The 18,299-nt window shown below is 43.9% G+C and overlaps 1 protein-coding gene across 3 annotated transcripts in view; it reads left to right on the forward strand.

Annotated features, from left to right (window-relative positions):
- Positions 1-18,299, forward strand: part of SENP5 (SUMO specific peptidase 5) — a 60,288-nt gene that overhangs the window by 30,698 nt on the left and 11,291 nt on the right. For all 3 annotated transcript variants that reach the window (XM_070753733.1, XM_070753734.1, XM_070753735.1), the window contains exons 5-7: positions 1,986-2,033; positions 3,630-3,707; positions 13,001-13,138. In XM_070753733.1, the coding sequence (XP_070609834.1) occupies positions 1,986-2,033; positions 3,630-3,707; positions 13,001-13,138 (264 nt within the window). The remainder of the gene's footprint in view (positions 1-1,985; positions 2,034-3,629; positions 3,708-13,000; positions 13,139-18,299) is intronic.

Below are 18,299 nucleotides of genomic sequence, written 5' to 3' on the forward strand. Positions count from 1 at the left end.
GGAAAAGACAAATTTCCCATGGTGTTAGGAACTAAAGCTTCTATTCTGTCGCCTTGGGACATATTTTTAGAATAGAATAGAATTTTTATTGGCCAAGTGTGATTGGACACACAAGGAATTTGTCTTGGTGCATATGCTCTCAGCGTACATAAAAGAAAAATATACATTTGTCAAGAATCATGTGGTACAACACTTAATGATTGTCATAGGGGTCAAATAAGCAATGAAGAAACAATATTAATAAAAATCTTAGGATACAAGCAACAAGTTACAATCACACAGTCCTAAGTGGGAGGAAACGGATGATAGGAATGATGAGAAAAACTAGTAGAAATAGAAGTGCAGATTTAGTAGAAAGTCTGACAGTGTTGAGGGAATTATTTGTTTAGTAGAGTGATGGCATTCGGGAAAAAACTGTTCTTGTGTCTAGTTGTCTTGGTGTGCAGTGCTCTGCAGCAACGTTTTGAGGGTAGGAGTTGAAACAGTTTGTGTCCAGGATGTGAGGGGTCACTAAATATTTTCCCCGCCCTCTTTTTGACTCGTGCAGTATTCAGGTCCTCTATGAATGGCAGGTTGGCAGCCATTGTTTTTTCTGCAATTCTGATTCTCCTCTGAAGTCTGTGTCGGTCCTGTTGGGTTGCAGCACCAAACCAGACAGTTATAGAGGTGCAGATGACAGACTCAATGATTCCTCTGTAGAACTGGATCAGCAGCTCCTTGGGCAGTTTGAGCTTCCATCAATCAATCCGACCAATGAGGTGTTTACAGTGGGGGGGTACTTCTGACCTTCCTGCCAATCAATTTAAAGCTCTATTGGGAGAATTGGCGCTAGACGTATGGTTGGGGGTCACCATAACATGAGGAACTGTATTAAGGGGTCGCATCATTACAAAGGTTGAGAACCACTGTTATATGGCCTAGCATTACAGATAGTCCTTGACTTAAAACAGTTTATTGAGCATCCGATCATACTTACACTGCCATCCCCACGATCATGTGAATCAAAAATCAGATGCTTGGCACCTGACTCACACTTATGACCGTTGCTGCGTCCCAAAGTCATGTGATCTCCTTTGGCAACCTTTATGACAAGCAAAGTCAACGAGGAGGCCAGATTTACTTAGCAGTGTTGCTAACTTACTAATTGTGGTGATTCACTTAACAACTGTGGAAAGATTGTAAAATGAGGAGATGGGGGAGGGCATTTTTGCCTTCCCCCAGTTGCAAGGAGCCTTTGGAGCCTTTAATTATGAGTGTGGACACTTGCACATGTATGATAGTGTGCATGCATGCTCTTGCGGCACCCAAGGAAAAAAAGGTTCGCCATCACCGGTTTAGGCCCTCTAACCATTGAAATGCATTATTGTTTATATTTTAAAAAATCAATACGCTGGATCTATATATGTTCTCGGCTTACAGCTGGTCACGACATTATTTGTGTGATTCACTATACAAACTCCACAAGTGGAACTTAAAAACAAACCACATATGCACACCAAACAAGAGCAGCTATTCAAGGTAGCCTTTGATTTTAAAATCTTTTTATCTAGAGAGCTTTGAAGGGGTGCATTCATATGCCTCGTTTCAATGTAACTACACAAAAATATGCAGAGTGGGGCTTTAGGCAAACAATGAACTGTTCAAGAAGTTCTGGGTATCTATCATTTATGTCTGTAGAATTATTATTAGATTCAGGTACTAATATTTTAATATGTACAGATATAGGACATCCAAACATAACAATTTTTTTGACATCACCCCCTCAACTATTGTGAAGTTAAAGAATAAGAGAAAATAAACAATCTTTTAATATATATGAGATATTTGTAATGTTTTCTTTTCCTTTGCCTAGACTTGGATTGCATATGCTGTCCATTACATTAAGCATACAGAACTTGACATATACTTATTTATGTTCCATAAAATGACTATGTGTTGGACATAATATCCTTCCCTTTTTAATTCCCCCCCCCAAACTGTTTCAGATTATCAACATGTATGGCGAGCTAATAATGGATGCAGTCCCTGATAAGGTAGGTATCCTTTCATTTTGCCTTTTTAGGTAAAATTAGCCGAATGAGATCCAAGAGTGGGAAGGAGAATAAAAAATTATCTTGAGCCAGAGAAAGAGAGAGAGAAAGGGAGAGAGAGAGAAATAATTGGTTTATTTATCAAACAGGATTATTTATAATCAGTCAAATCATCTGGAAAGTTGGGTGATGGTGGGGACAGTAGAGTAGCTGAAGAGCTGGGTCTAAACATGTTTTTATGAATATTATTTGAATGTTTATGCACAGGCTCATAAATTGGTCTTAGAATAGATGAGAAGAGATTGGATTGGATGGATAGAATGGAAATGAAAAGGATAGGGATAGGATAGAATAGAATAGAATAGAAGGAAGAGAGGACTTTGTTGGCCAAATGTGATTGAGCATAAAGGAATGTGTCTTTGGTGTGTAAGCTGTTGCACATAGAAGAGAAGGATAATAGAAATACAGCTGTATTCCATGGTAAATACCCTTAGGCATAAGGCAGTGCTATGGGAATTAGGTGTTCAGCAGAGTGAGGGCACAGGAAAAAAAAAATCTGTGTCTAATAGTTGTGGCACACAATGCCCTATAACAGCATCCTGAAGGGAAGAATTGAAACCGTTTATGTCCAGGTTGTGAGAGGTCTGTAAATATTTTCTCAGTCCTCTTTCTGGCTCATGCAGTATACAGGTCCTCAATGGAAAGGCAGGCTGTTTGCAATTGTTTTTTTCTGCAGTCCTCACTACTGAAGTTTGTACCTGTCCTGTTTGGTTGTTGTACCAAACCAGATAGATGATAGATAGATAGATAGATAGATAGATAGATAGATAGATAGAGAGATAGAGAGATAGAGAGATAGAGAGATAGAGAGATAGAGAGATAGATAAGGTAAGTAGGTAGGTAGGTAGGTAGGTAGAGATAGATCTGATAGGTAGATAGATAGATAAGATAGATAGATAGATAAGATAGATAAGATGATAGATAGATAGATAGATAGATAGATAGATAGATAGATAAGGTAAGTAGGTAGGTAGGTAGAGATAGATCTGGTAGGTAGATAGATAGATAGATAGATAGATAGATAGATAGATAGATAGATAGATAAGATGATAGATAGATAGATAGATAGATAAGGTAAGTAGGTAGGTAGGTAGGTAGGTAGAGATAGATCTGGTAGGTAGGTAGATAGATAGATAGATAGATAGATAAGATGATAGATAGATAGATAGATAGATAGATAAGGTAGGTAGATAGAGATAGATCTGATAGGTAGGTAGATAGATAAGATAGATAGATAGATAGATAGATAGATAGATAGATAGATAGATAGATAGATAGATAAGATAGATAAGATGATAGATAGATAGATAAGGTAAGTAGGTAGGTAGGTAGAGATAGATCTGATAGGTAGGTAGATAGGTAGGTAGATAGATAGATAGATAGATAGATAGATAGATAGATAGATAGATAAATAGATAGATGTCTAAGGATGAGCCCTTTTCCTTGCATGTGGTAGCTTTACTTTGAAGACACAGTTCAGTATTGGAATTATGAGCTCTGATTGGACCATTAAATTCACTGATCACCCTGTCTTTATAGGTTCATTTCTTCAACAGCTTTTTCCATAGACAGCTGGTAACCAAAGGATATAATGGGGTGAAACGATGGACCAAAAAGGTATGATCCTATTTCCTGATCTTGACAACCCTTGGCAGGTGAGAAGTGTTGAACATTGGAAAAAATGCACCCGAAATTTACGAATTTTATGTTTATGAACTTTTCCCAGTTATAAAAATATCAGTCTGTGTCAAACTCGAAGTGTATGCTGTAAAGGTACCACTAATGGTATAGCTGGTGACAATATTGTTTGAGGAACAGACCAAGAAAAAGTCTTTTTTGCCTTTTGGCTAAAGTCAAGTGTAATATCACAAAAATATGATTACTTTAGTCATTCGTGCAGGCCAAACCTCCTTCAAATCCTTTTGAAGTTAAAGTAGCTTTTGTAAGTATTTATTTAGAACCGGGCTTCAGAAATCGAAATGTTCCATTCTGCTCTTTGGAATTAGAAATTAAATTGGATTTTGTTACTTGACTTGTGTAGTAGAACTTAGTTTTGTTTTGTTCACGCCTTGTCTAGAGTATTTTGAGTTCAGCCGCAAATGGCAGTTTCACCTGGCTGGATTTTAATTAAACCAAGTGTGTGCATTTTCCTTTTTAAAAACAAAAAACCCAAAAAAAACTGAGATTAAAGGCATCTTATTTTGCCACTTCAGCTCTCAGTTATTTCCCAAGCCATAGTTAATTCTCATTGTATAATTTTTATGAGCGGGAGTTGTGTAGCTCTGTCTAAATGGTCCTGTTAGATTTACTTAATTGAAAGTTCGTTTGGTTTCCAATTTCGTTAACCATCTTGATCTGACCATTTTGATCTGAACTCACTCCATTTGTAGTTAGATTGACAGCAGACCTCACTGTCCATCTAGTTTGCCCTTATATTATTTCCTGCATTTTAGCTTAGGATGGACATGTGTTTATCCTAGGCATTAAATTCAGTTACTGTAGATTTACCAACCACATCTGCTGGAAGTTTGTTCCAAGAATCTACTACTCTTTCAGTAAAATAATATTTTCTCATGTTTGTTTGTTTGTTTGTTTGTTTGTTTGTTTGTTCGTTCGTTTGTTCGTTCGTTCATTCATTCGATTTTTATGCCGCCCTTCTCCTTAGACTCAGGGCGGCTTACAACATGTCAGCAATAGCACTTTTTAACAGAGCCAGCATATTGCCCCCACAATCCGGGTCCTCATTTTACCCACCTCGGAAGGATGGAAGGCTGAGTCAACCTTGAGCCGGTGATGAGATTTGAACTGCTGACCTTCAGATCTACAAGTCAGCTTCAGTGGCCTGCAGTACAGCACTCTACCTGCTGCGCCACCCCGGCTCATTTCTTCTGATCTTTTCCCCAACTAACCTCAGATTGTGCCCCCTTGTTCTTGTGTTCACTTTCCTTTTAAAAACACTTCCCTCCTGAAATTTATTTAACCCTTTAACATATTTAAATGTTTCAATCATGTCCCCCCTTTTCCTTCTGTCCTCCAGACTATACAGATCGAGTTCATTAAGTCTTTCCTGATAGGTTTTATTCTTAAGACTTTCTACCGTTTTTGGTGGAAGGTGTTTAGACCCATTCAATTTGATCAATCTCTTTTTGTAGGTGAGGTCTCCAGAATTGGACACAGTATTCCAAATGTGGTCTCACCAGTGCTCTATACAACGGGATCACAATCTCTCTCTTCCTGCTTGTTATACCTGTAGCTATGCAGCCAGGCATTCTTGATGCTAGCGAACCAAATAGCATTCTTAGAAATAAATCATTTCCACCCCGTTCTTCTCGCTGGGTATGATTTATTAACAGCCATGTCTGGATTCGACTGGAATCATTCTAACTCTGAGTCCCTTAGATTACATCCCCATATCACATCCTCACACCCACAAGTGCAGTCATGAGGACCAATCCTATGCAGGATTCCTGATTCCTTCCTGTGTTCGTTACTATGGCATCTGCAGAAAGGAACATGTGGTGGCATATGTCTCTCTCTCTCACTCCCAAACTGTGTCAGGCCAACGTTGGACTTCACATAATGATTTTGGGCCTGACACTTAATGACATTGGAGATGGTCTCTTTTCCAGAAGTTCAAACCCTAACACTGCATGGCAGTCGGAGCTCCCTCAGCTGCTGCGCACCCAGCATGTTCTGTGCGAGTAGATAAATAGGTACCACCTTGGTAGGGAGATAAGCTGGTGCTTTGTGCGGCGGTTAAATCCTGCCAGCAATGAACCTTACCGGTCGCACTGCCCATTTGGGAAGTGACCTCACTGGAGGGAGAGGGGGCTTGGTTGAAAGCCCCTCATCTTTCTTGCTGGTGCAAGAAAGCTAAGAGATCTGGGAAGGCACAAGTCAAAGAAAGTGAGGAGAAAGCATGAGCTTGTTTGACCCAAAAATCAGCTGGCCAGGGGGAGGCACTCGCACATGCGCATGTGGTAGCTCCTAAACATGACAAAATATCTATGGGGATTCTCAGTTATTCAGATCATGGTTGTCCCAGGGGTGCTTTTTTCAAGGGGCAAATGAATAGTGATGGGCGAACCCAGCGGTGTTCGGGTTCGGCAAGTTCGGATGAACTTTACCAAAATTCGGCCAAAACCGAACCGAACCCGAACCTGAACCTGAATGGGGAATCCCAACAAGAGATTCTGGAGGCGGAGCTTTGACGTCACATGTTTATTTTTACATGAAAGGACCGCCCTTTGCTTGCAGTGCTGCTGCGGCGTCCTTTCACGTAAAAATAACAGTGTTTATTTTTACGTGAAGACCTCCTTTTGAAGGAGCTGGGGAATCCCTCCCACGAAGAGATTCCGGGGGCGGAGCTTTGACATCACCGGCAGGTTGCTAAGGACGCCAAGGTGATCACTTCCTGGATTCTATGGAATCCAGGAAGTGATCACCTTGGCGTCCTTAGCAACCTGCCGGTGACGTCAAAGCTCCGAACGCTGAACGCATTCCCGAATTTTGCCCGAAGTTTAAAAAAAAATTCGGGTTCGTGCTCGGCATACTGAACACTGCAAAATTCGGTATGGACCCGAATTGTGCGGGTTCGGTTCGCCCATCACTACAAATGAACTTTCTGGTTTTCCTTTGAAGATGTTTCGCTTCTTAACCAAGAAACTTCTTCAGCTCTGAAGAACTGGAGAAGCTTCTTGGATGAGAAGCGAAACGTCTTCAGAAAGAAAACCAAAAAGTCCAATCGTCTCTTGAAAGAAAAGCACCTTTGGGATTCTTAAACTGGAGTTAATGTAAAGGCAGAACATTGTGTTCTGATTGAGAAATTCCGTAAATAGTTTCATTTGTTCACCAGTTTATATGCAATTATTCGGTCTACTCTGTAGTGGGGTTACTTGATCCTTTATTTTTGGTAAGAACAGTGTGTTTTGCTTACATAACAGTGTTAATTCTTTAGAGACAAGATTGCAGATGCAGAAGGTTGGGTGTTCTGCTATTTCTGTATTCGGTGCCCTTCCTGCACATTCTTTTTAAGGTGCCAAGACATTTGTTCCCTGATAATTGCAAAGAAATGAGAACTATTGTTTGGAGTTTTCATTGAATCTTCTGAAGCTGTTAAGCATATGTCCTTTTGACTTTATTTTTTTTTTTTTGGTTGGATTCTTTCCTGATTTTGCCTCCTTTCCAAACTCACAATATATTCAGGGTGGCCAGCGCCAGTTAATAAACAGGAGCACTGCATTTTGGATTAATTAGGGCTTCATCCATGAATGGGAAAATACATCTTAACATTTATTCAAATATTTGCTTTATTTGCAAATATGTTTCTCCTCTCCACTAAGCTATTCATTACTATCCTCACTTGCCTAGGACATTTTCTGTCTCTCTTAGGCACTTACTATATCTTCACCACAGTGCAGTGATGGCGAACCTACGGCACGGGTGCCACAGGTGGCATGCAGTGCCATATCTTCTGACACGTGAACCTTTGCCCTAGCTCAGCTCCAACATGCATGTGTGTGCCGGCCAATTTATTTTTGGCTCACATAGAGGCTCTGGAAGGGTGTATTTGGCTTCCAGAGAGCCTCTGTAGGGATTGGGAGATGTTTTTACCTTCCCGCAGCTCCAGGGAGGCCTTTGGAGCCTGGGGAGGGCGAAACATGAGCCTACTGGGCCCACCACAAGTTGGGAAACAGGCCATTTCTGGCCTCCAGAGGGCCTCCAGGGGGCAGGGAAGCTGTTTCCCCCCGACCAAGGCATTGAATTATGGGTGTGGGCACTTGTGCAAGCGCTATAGCATGCACACACGCTCTTTTGGCACCCAAGGGAAAAAAGGTTCGCCCTCACTACTATAGTGGGTTGGTTTGCAGAATTGAAGAGTTTACGGTACTTCAACATTTCACAGTGTGAATTGATGGACATTTCTCTCTATTGAGCACCTTGCATTAAAATCCTGATTTTGTACTTAGCACCTTCTCATTGTATGCTGACCGATATTTGTGATTTTGAATAAGTCAATGCGGGAAGATTTATTTTCACCATTTTTTAAAAAGCCAATTAAAAGTTCAGATTTATTTGACAAATTGCATCAAATAAATGACTGCTGGGAAGGAAAATTGTCTCCCCTGGGTCAAGGACACACATTCTTTTATTGATCGAGGACAATTTTTTTTTTAAAAAAATATTTTATTATCAGGATCAATCAATATCAATATCAACTTTATTTGATTAGTCAATTGACCATATCAAAGCAAGGTAAAGGACCACATCGGTCATCATAAAATTGTGATTGGTTAAAATACAATAAAATTGGCTAAAATAGAGGGAATTTGAATAAATAATAAGTTAAAATGCAGTATAATATGCTAAGATTGAGTAGTAAAACATGAGAATATAACTCGTGCAAAGGAATCAGGAATTTCACTGGCCAAGACCATCATGCAAAGGTAAATGAAATGGAATGAAAAATGTGGAACGACAGCAGAAGTATAAAAAAAAAAAAATCTACCCTCTCCTCTGCCCTCAGAGCTCCAGATTCCTCTTTTATCGCTTCACTAAATCTCAGCAAACATTTTTTTATTGAGAATACTATTAAAATGCAAGAAATTTTTAAATTGCTGTTTGGTGGCTTGGCCTCAGGACTATGTAAACGGTTGGGTGATGATTGAGGAGCCCTGGGTTCAAGTACTCCCTCAGCCATGGAAATTTCTGGAAATTTCCTCAGGGGACCTGCAACTAGCGAGGCAGTCACTCTCGGCCCAACTTACCTCACAAGGTTGTGGTGGTGAAAAACAACAACAATAACCCTGTGGGAATACTGTATTCACTGCTTGGCCTTTCTTTGAGGAAAGGCAGGATATAAATCTAAAAAACAGCCTTAAAAGTTATCATTGACCCAGAAGTTGCTTCAACAAGGGCCTCTTGTTGTCCTTTTGTATGCTTGCTCTCTGCCTTTCGGGATGAAAGGCGTCAAACTAATTGGATTTCCAAAAAGCGTAGAGGAAAAAGAAATATAATGTGTTGCCTGATTTTTATTGGTTCCCTAGTGATCTTTTTATCAGGGATATTCGGAAGAAAGAAGTGTTCAGACAAGTTGTGGGTTCTCTCTAACCATTCCCCATGAGTATTGCTGTTTTTCTGTTTTTCATTGTCTCCTGTAAAAAGCCTCCCATCTTCAGATATCCAGAGAGACCTTAGAAACATAGAAGACTGACGGCAGACAAAGACCTCATGGTCCATCTAGTCTGCCCTTATACTATTTCCTGTATTCTATCTTACAATGGATATATGTTTATCCCAGGCATGTTTAAATTCAGTTACTGTGGATTTACCAACCACGTATGCTGGAAGTTTGTTCCAAGGATCTACTACTCTTTCAGTAAAATAATATTTTCTCAGGTTGCCTTTGATCTTTCCCCCAACTAACTTCAGATTGTGTTCCCTTGTTCTTATGTTCACTTTCCTATTAAAAACACTTCCCTCCTGAACCTTATTTAACCCTTTAACATATTTAAATGTTTTGATCATGTCCTCCCTTTTCCTTCTGTCCTCCAGACTATACAGATTGAGTTCATTAAGTCTTTCCTGATACGTTTCATACTTAAGACGTTCCACCATTCCTGTAGCTCGTCTTTGGACCCGTTCAATTTTGTCAATATCTTTTTGTAGGTGAGGTCTCCAGAACTGAACACAGTACTCCAAATGTGGTCTCACCAGCGCTCTATATAAGGGGATCACAATCTCCCTCTTCCTGCTTGTTATACCTCTAGCTATGCAGCCAAACATCCTACTTGCTTTTCCTACCGCCCGACCACACTGCTCACCCCTTTTGAGACCGTCAGAAATCACTACCCCTAAATCCTTCTCTTCTGAAGTTTTTGCTAACACAGAACTGCCAATGCAATACTCAGATTGAGGATTCCTTTTCCCCAAGTGCATTATTTTACATTTGGAAACATTAAACTGCAGTTTCCATTGCTTTGACCATTTATCTAGTAAAGCTAAATCATTTACCATAATACAGACCCCTCCAGGAATATCAACCCTATTGCACACTTTAGAGTCATCGGCAAATAGGCAAACCTTCCCTACCAGACCTTCCCCTATGTCACTCACAAACATATTAAAAAGAATAGGACCCAGAACGGACCCTTGTGGCACACCTCTTGTAACCTGTCTCTGCTCAGAATACTCGCCATTAACAATAACTCTCTGATGTCTACGCTTCAGCCAGCTTGAAATCCACTGAACTATCCAGGGATTAAGATTAATTTATCTATCAGCTCTTTATGTGGAACCGTATCAAAGGCTTTGCTGAAGTCCAGATAGGCAATATCCACGTCACCACCTTGATCCAACACCTTTGTGACATAGTCAAAGAAATCAATGAGATTAGTCTGACATGATTTGCTTTTTAGATGGCTCTTATTTCATCAATAGGCATCTGCCCACCATCAGCCAGATTTCAAAAGTTGTCCTTAGCTCAGAGTCCAGGGTCCCCAAACTGGCCAACTTTAAGACTTGTGGACTTTAACTCCCATAATTCTCCAGCCCACTATGCTTTCTTGGATTCTGGGAGTTGAAGTCCACAAGTCTTAAAGTTGCCAAATTTGAAGACCTCTGCTTCAGACCATATCCCCCACCCATTGTTAGGAGATAAAAGAGAAAGAAAGTACAGAGAAGAAAGGTTCTTGGGACTTGTCTTCAGCTAGTATTTTTTTTAACCAATAGAAAAGAATATTTGTAAGTCATGGTTGAACTGGTGTTCTCTGAGCTTGGTAGTTTTGATCCAACTACCTAACATCATCAAATGCTGGAGGAAGTGGGTTTTCCTCACCATTCTCTTTCACCACTGATGGGTAATAGGATAGGATGGAATAGAATAGAATAGAATTCTTTATTGGCCAAGTGTGATTGAACACACAAGGAATTGTCTTTAGTGCATATGCTCTCAGTGTACATAAAAGAAAATATATACTGCTCAAAAAAATACAGGGAACATTCAAATAGCACATTCTAGATCTGAATGAATGAAATATTATCGTTGAATACAGTAGTACCTCGTGATACGAACCCCCCGTCATACGAACTTTTCGAGATATGAACCTGGGGTTCGGAAAATTTTTATCTCTTCTTACGAACTTTATTCGCCTTACGAACCCGCCAGCCGAATACCGAACCCAAAAGTTCAGCAAAAGTTCGGGTTTGGCGTTTGGGTTCGTAACGCTGCTGAGAAGCGCCACCGCCCGGCTGTCGCCTTTTGAAACAGCCGGGGGGCTTCTTGGCGTTCCCCTGAACGCCAAACTTTTGCCAAACTTCTGGGTTCGGCGTTCGGGAGGTCACCGAGAAGCCCCGCCGCCCGGCTGTTGCCTTTTGAAACAGCTGGGGGGCTTCTCGGCGTTCTTCTGAACGCCGAACCCAGAAGTTCAGCAAAAGTTCGGGTTTGGCATTCGGGTTCGGGAGGCCACCGAGAAGCCCCGCCGCCCGGCTGTCACCTTGCCAGAAGAGCCGCGGAGCTGTTGGCCGGTCGGGAGGCTCAAATGGATGTGGGGAATCCCAATAGGGAATTCCATGGGCGGAGCTTTGACGTCACGAAGACATCCTTCCTGGCCGGCCGAAACGTGGACTCCAGGAAGGAACTGGAAACCTGGAAATCTCGTCCTCGCATGAGATTAGGCTTTGGCGCATGCACAGCTGCTGATCTCGCACGGGGCGGGGGGGCATGCACACAGGTCGCGGGGTCACGCAGGGAGGGAGCATGCTCCCAGCCCGTTCCGGTAGGGCTGGGAATGGTAGCCCGCCCCTGACTGTTTCTGACCTCATTTGGGAGAATTACCCATATGCCTCCCTTAGGGAGTGGTCAACAATTCCTTAGACTAGAATTAGAAACTACAAACTACAGTGATACCTTGTCTTACGAACTTAATTGGTTCTAGGACTAGGTTTGTAAGGTGAAAAGTTCGTAAGACGAAACAATGTTTCCCATAGGAATCAATGGAAAAGCGATTAATGTGCGCAGGCCCAAAATTCACCCCTTTTGCCAGCTGAAGCGCCCGTTTTTGCGCTGCTGGGACTCCCCTGAGGCTCTCCTCCATGGGAAACCCCACCTCCAGACTTCCGTGTTTTTGCGAGGCTGCAGGGGAATCCCTGCATCACAAAAACAGGGGCTTCTCTGGCAACGGAAGTCCGGAGGTGGGGTTTCCCAGCGAGAGAAGCCTCAGCGAAATCGCAGCATCGCAAAAACACCAAAGTCCGGAGGTGGGGTTTTAGGCTTTATGATTAGTTTTATAGATCTTAATGTTTGGATTTCCCACATGCTGTAATTTTGTATTTTTATGTTGTAAGCCGCCCTGAGTCTACAGAGAAAGGCAGCCTAGAAGTCCAAATAATAAATAAATAAACAAAATGAGGAAGGAAGAGTGCATTATCCAGCTGTTGGGGCAGTAAGTTTCATTTTCCCGTGGTTGTCAGTTGCAATTTAACATCAGAGCAGGGATGCAAAATGTTACTACCCGAGAATCAGAAACCGAGGCGGTCTGTATGTGAAGGGCCAAAATAAGCTTTGGCAGATACACCCTTCAGACTTCTGAAATTCTTTCCCCCTAGTAAGGCTGTGAAGTCTCCCTCCAGCTGCCATGTAAACCTTGAAAAGGTTATTAACTTGATGGAGATTCTATCCTCTAGTTTGGAAGGCAGTAATTCTTCACCCCAGGTAAAGAGGAAGGAGGAGGCCTGGTGTGCTGGTGCGAAATTGGCAGGCAGTGCACCCTACATTTCCTCCGCCTGTCCTCTTTGTCCTACTGTTGGTTTCCTTTAGGGTTCTCTGGGAATTAATGATGCATTCAGCATTGTGGGCAGGCGATACGTTGCTCGCTTCTGCTGATGGATGACCTGCATTTTTCTTTTTCCAGGTGGACCTCTTCAAAAAGACCCTCTTATTAATTCCTATCCACCTGGAAGTCCACTGGTCCTTAATTACTGTGAATCTCCCTAACCGAATTATTTCCTTTTACGACTCTCAAGGCATTCATTTTAAGTTCTGCGTAGAGGTAAGAGGAACAGCTGCCCTTTCTAACAAAACGCGTCCCACTTTTTCATATCCTTTGATAGAAGCATCCTGGGTGTGGCACGGTCATTCCGATTTACAAAACAAGGACCAGCCCATCGCACTCGTGCCAACAGAATTATTTCCCACTCCTGCTAGCCCGATTATTTCAGCTGGTGGGGTCCAGGAGGAGGGCTTTGTCTGTTGTGGCTCCTGCCCTCTGGCAACCATAAACTCCAGAGATACTTTACTAAAAGAGCCCTCAACTCCTCCACTCGCAACCGAATACCCTACACAACTAGACATACAATCCTAGGTTTAGGAAGCTTAAAACTACATTGCCTTAAACACGACCTAAGCATAACCCATAAAATTCAATTCAATTCAATTTATTAGATTTGTATGCCACCCCTCTCCGAAGACTCGGGGCGGCTCACAACAGTAATAAAACAATATAGCGAAACAAATCTAATATTAAGAGAAGCATATAAAACCCTATCATACTAAAAAGCAAACAGCACACACATAAATATAAAAATATAAAACAGCCTGGCGGGGGGAAAGATGTCTCAACTCCCCGATGCCTGGCGGTATAGATGGGTCTTGAATAATTTACGGAAGACAAGAAGGGTGGGGGCAGTTCTAATCTCCGTGGGGAGTTGATTCCAGAAGGCCGGGGCCGCCACAGAGAAAGCTCTTCCCCTGGGGCCCGCCAAACGACATTGTTTAGTCGACGGGACCTGGAGAAGGCCAACTCTGTGGGACCTTATCGGTCGCTGGGATTCGTGCGGTAGCAGGCGGTTCCGAAGGTACTCTGGTCCACTCATCTGTTACAACATCCTTCCTGTCAACGACTACTTCAGCTTCAGCCACAATAGCACACGAGCACACAACAGATACAAACAAAGTAAACCACTCTAAACCTGATTGCAGGAAATATGCCATTAGTAACTGAGTAGTTGATGCATGGAACTCACTACCTGACTCACCAACCACCAAACTTTTTCCCTTAGACCAAGGGTAGGCAAAGTTGGCTCTTCTTTGACTTGTGGACTTCAACTCCCAGAATTCCTGAGCCAATCATGCTAGCTCAGGAAACCTGGAAGTTGAAGTCCATGTGTCATAGAAGAGCTAACTTTGCCTACCCCTGTCTTAGACTATCCACTGTTGACCTCTCCCGATTCCTAAGAGGTCAGTAAGGGACATACATAAGTGCACCAGCGTGCCTTCCGTCCCCTGTCCAAATGTTTCTCCGTACTGAAGGAGTGGGTCCAGCAGTCTCATGGGTTGCTCCTGTCCAATCCGTTGGAACTGAGCCTAGTATTAAAAAAGACTGCTGGATCCGCCCCTTCCCCAGAATTCGCTCAGTTCGCATCCTCGGATGTGTGTGAATGCTCGTTCCTCTCGATAAAACACCTTCCCTTCGATCTCTCTTCAATAGCAAGTAAGATTTTTCCATTACTCAGCTTGCCGGCAGTTTTTTTTCTCAGCCCTACAGGGCTTTGAGTTGGGGGAGAAGTTAGCGGCTCAGCCATTTGCGGTTTTTCCCTTCGTGCTGTAGCCGCGGCCGGTTTGTTAACTCCGGCCTTGGAGGTCCTGCCGTGAGCAAGCTTTATTTTTTTCAACTAATTAAGGGCTATTTACCTCCCGCGGTGTGGGACTTGTTTTGTCTCCCGGGCTTAGTCGCTCCTATTGCAAATAACGGAGCAGTTATTTTGGCGCCAAGGCTCTGACGCCCAGTAAGTTGCACTTTCGGTTCTGCCCTAAGGGGTCGGCCATTAGTGCCTACAGCCCGCCGCCTGACCCTGGAGTCGTCGCTTTGAGTTCCCTCGGGCCTATTCTCCACGGAAGTGGCCTCCAACCAGTGTGCCTTGGTTTTTCTTAAAGTTAAGTTAGTGAGGCCTGCCACGCTGCACTTAAGGACAAGAACTCTTGGTATCGCCCAGGATTGCCTCTTAAGGCGCAGCTGCTCCTGGGCCTAGGAGCAGGGTCACCTATCCTCTTGGGAATTCCACAAAATAATTCTTCTCTCCCCTATTTTTTGGCTCAAGCCTTGTCTTCTGTAATTGCTCAGACTATGGCTTCCCTTCCCAAGAGAGGCACTACCAAAGGTTCCAAAGAGGTTAGGCCTACTGGTAATCCTTCTGAGCTTCCCCAGGCCTCTTCCTCCTCTTCCTCAGGCTCTCAGTCTTTAGCCAAGCCCACTAGGGCTGAGAAGAGAAGGGACCTAGCCCTACAAAAAATACATGATAAATCAGCCAAACGTTTTAAGGTGCAGGCCCAAGTGCATATCAACCCTACCCCCCCGGAGGCCTCTAACCTGCCTCCCTCTGGGGTACCTGTGCTATCCCTGGATGAGCCAAACCTAAATCCACCCCAACCTAACCTATGGGGTTTAGGTCCAGAGGAGCCAGATATTACCGAGGATTTCCCCCAGCCAGAACCTGTTCAGGGCCTCAGGGATCCTCAGGCTTTTCCGGCTGATATTTCTTCCTTGCCACCGGAGTTTCAGTCTATCTTGACTATTCTGACTAACACTATTGATGCTAGACTCTCATCTTTAAATGTACCTCCTCTGTCTCATCCTCCCCCTCGCTCCTCCCGTCCCGTGAGTTCTTCTCCTTCCTACAGAGCCCCAGTCATGGAGGTCTCTGACTCCTCTCAGGAAGAGGATGAGGACGTGGATGCAGAAGAGGATGATGACCCCTTTCAGCGTCTGTCGGAGGATGAGGAATCTCAGATTAAGATTCCAGCCCCAGCTGCTATTTTCCCTTCGCAGCTTTTCAAATCTCTCCTGCTAAAAGCTAGAGTATCCACGGGGCTAGCCGGGCAAGAGAAGCAAGCTACTCCTTCCACAGACCCCCCAGAGGAAAATCTTCCTTACTTCATGGAGGAACAGGAAGACAATGAGGTAATTCCTATGCCCAAGTTGTTTAAGGATGCCTTGCTTAAACAGTGGGACCACCCAACCATAGGCTTCACTCCCACTCCCAAGGACAAGAAGCTCTACAAGCTCTCCCCCTCCTATGAGGAACTCCTAACATGTCCCAGGCCAGATGAACCAGTGAAGACGCTCCACTCAACGGCTGCCATGCCTGGCGAGGCAGAGGAGGTCCTCCGGCCAGAGGACAAACGACTTGAACAAATGCTCAAAAGAAGTCTCCTTGCAGACTCATGGGCCATTAAGAGTGCTGCAGCGGCATCCTTCTTTTCCAGAGCTATGCTCTTATGGCTTCGTCAGCTCCAACTACACCTGCCTCCAGATGACTTACGGGGCCAACAGGATTTCAACAAAATTTTCGCAGCTGCCCAATATATAGCAGATGCTACTCTCCAATCTTCCAGATTTGCAGCCAGATCAGTAGCAGCCTCCACAACGGCCAGAAGGCTTCTATGGCTCCGCCCTTGGCAGGCGGGGGTAAGACAGAAATGGCAGTTAGCTATGGGTCCACTGAAACGTAACCTCCTCTTCGGAGATCTTCTGGACCCTCTCCTTACGGAAAACGCAGACAAGAAAAAGGTCTTGGGACCTACCACCAAGAAGGCCCCGAAACCGCAGTCCTTTCGGCGCACCGGGCGTCAGCAGGATCAAAGCTTCGCATTTCACAAGAGCCCAGGTCAGTATTCCCCTCGCTTTCGATCCCAAGCTAGAACCACCAGGGGCAGAGGGTCCCGCTATCAGAGAGGATCCTCTACTACCAGAACTTCCAAAAGAACCAGATGGTAAGTTTTCTCACCTGCCTATAGGCGGTCGCCTAGCCTGGTTCTCTTCCGCCTGGCACCGCTCTTGTAAGGACCCCTGGGTCATTGACACAGTGGAAAGGGGCCTAAGGTTAGAGTTTATTTCTTCTCCCCCTAACCGTTTTATTTCTTGTCCCTCTCCCAGTTCCTCTCCATCTCGTATTCGAATGGAGGAGGCTATTTCTCATTTGTTGACTATTAGAGCTATTCAACCGGTCCCCTCTCTCCAGAGAGGTTTAGGCTTCTATTCCATCCTCTTCATGGTCCCTAAGACTTCTGGAGGCTGGAGAGCCATCTTGGACCTAAAGAAATTAAACCGCTTCATTAAATATAGAAAATTCAAAATGCACTCCCTATCTTCCATTTTATCAGCTCTTCATCGAGGAGACTTTATGGTGTCTCTAGATCTCACTGAGGCCTACCTCCATATCCCCATTGCCAAGGTCCATAGGAGATTTCTGCGCTTTGCCTTTCAAGGCAGGCATTTTCAGTATAGGGCTATGCCTTTTGGGCTCTCCTCAGCTCCCAGGGTTTTCACTAAACTCTTGGGATCCTTGGCGGCTCATATCCGGGCCTCTCCCATTCATATTTTATGTTATTTAGATGACATTTTAATTCATGGTAATTCCAGAGCTGGTGTAGCTGCAGACCTCTCCTCTACCATGTCGGTTCTACAGAACCATGGTTTTTCCATAAACCTTAACAAGAGTCATCTTGATCCATCCACTTCCATCCTGCATCTGGGGACTATCATTAATTCCGAAATATCCCAGGTTTTTCTCTCCAATGAGAGAAAACGCAGCATTTTGGATCTCATTGCTCGCATCCTGCCCCAGCAATCGGCCTCCATTGTCACCCTATCCTCCCTTTTGGGTAAGATGGTGTCATGTATTGGTATTGTTCCCTGGGCCCGCCTTCACGCCAGGGAACTTCAATGGCTACTATTACCATTTCAGAGATCAGGCCACAGCAACTCGAACCGACGCATCACCATCCCACCGACGGTTCGCAGATCCCTCAAGTGGTGGACTTCTCCAGCCCTAGACAAGGGATCCCCCTTCCGGTGTCCCGACCAGTTTGTAGTCACCACAGATGCCAGCCTCTCGGGCTGGGGAGCCCACGCCCAAGGTCTTTTAGCTCAGGGCACATGGTCACCGGAGGAGGCTTCCAAGCCCATCAATTGGCTAGAATTAAGAGCCGTGTCTCTAGCTCTAAAGCAATTCCAACCTCACATATCCAACCAACATGTGCTGATTCTCACCGACAATATAGCCACCAAAAGCCATATTTGCAGACAGGGAGGCACAAGATCCAAGGCCCTCATGAGGGAGGCCCTGAAGTTGGGTCTTTGGGCAGAGAAAAATCTCCAATCGCTTCTAGCCGATCACATCTCGGGGAGCCTCAACGTCCAAGCGGACTGGCTC

The sequence above is a fragment of the Erythrolamprus reginae genome, chromosome 5, assembly GCF_031021105.1.
Source record: "Erythrolamprus reginae isolate rEryReg1 chromosome 5, rEryReg1.hap1, whole genome shotgun sequence".
NCBI classification, from domain to species: Eukaryota; Metazoa; Chordata; class Lepidosauria; order Squamata; family Dipsadidae; genus Erythrolamprus; species Erythrolamprus reginae.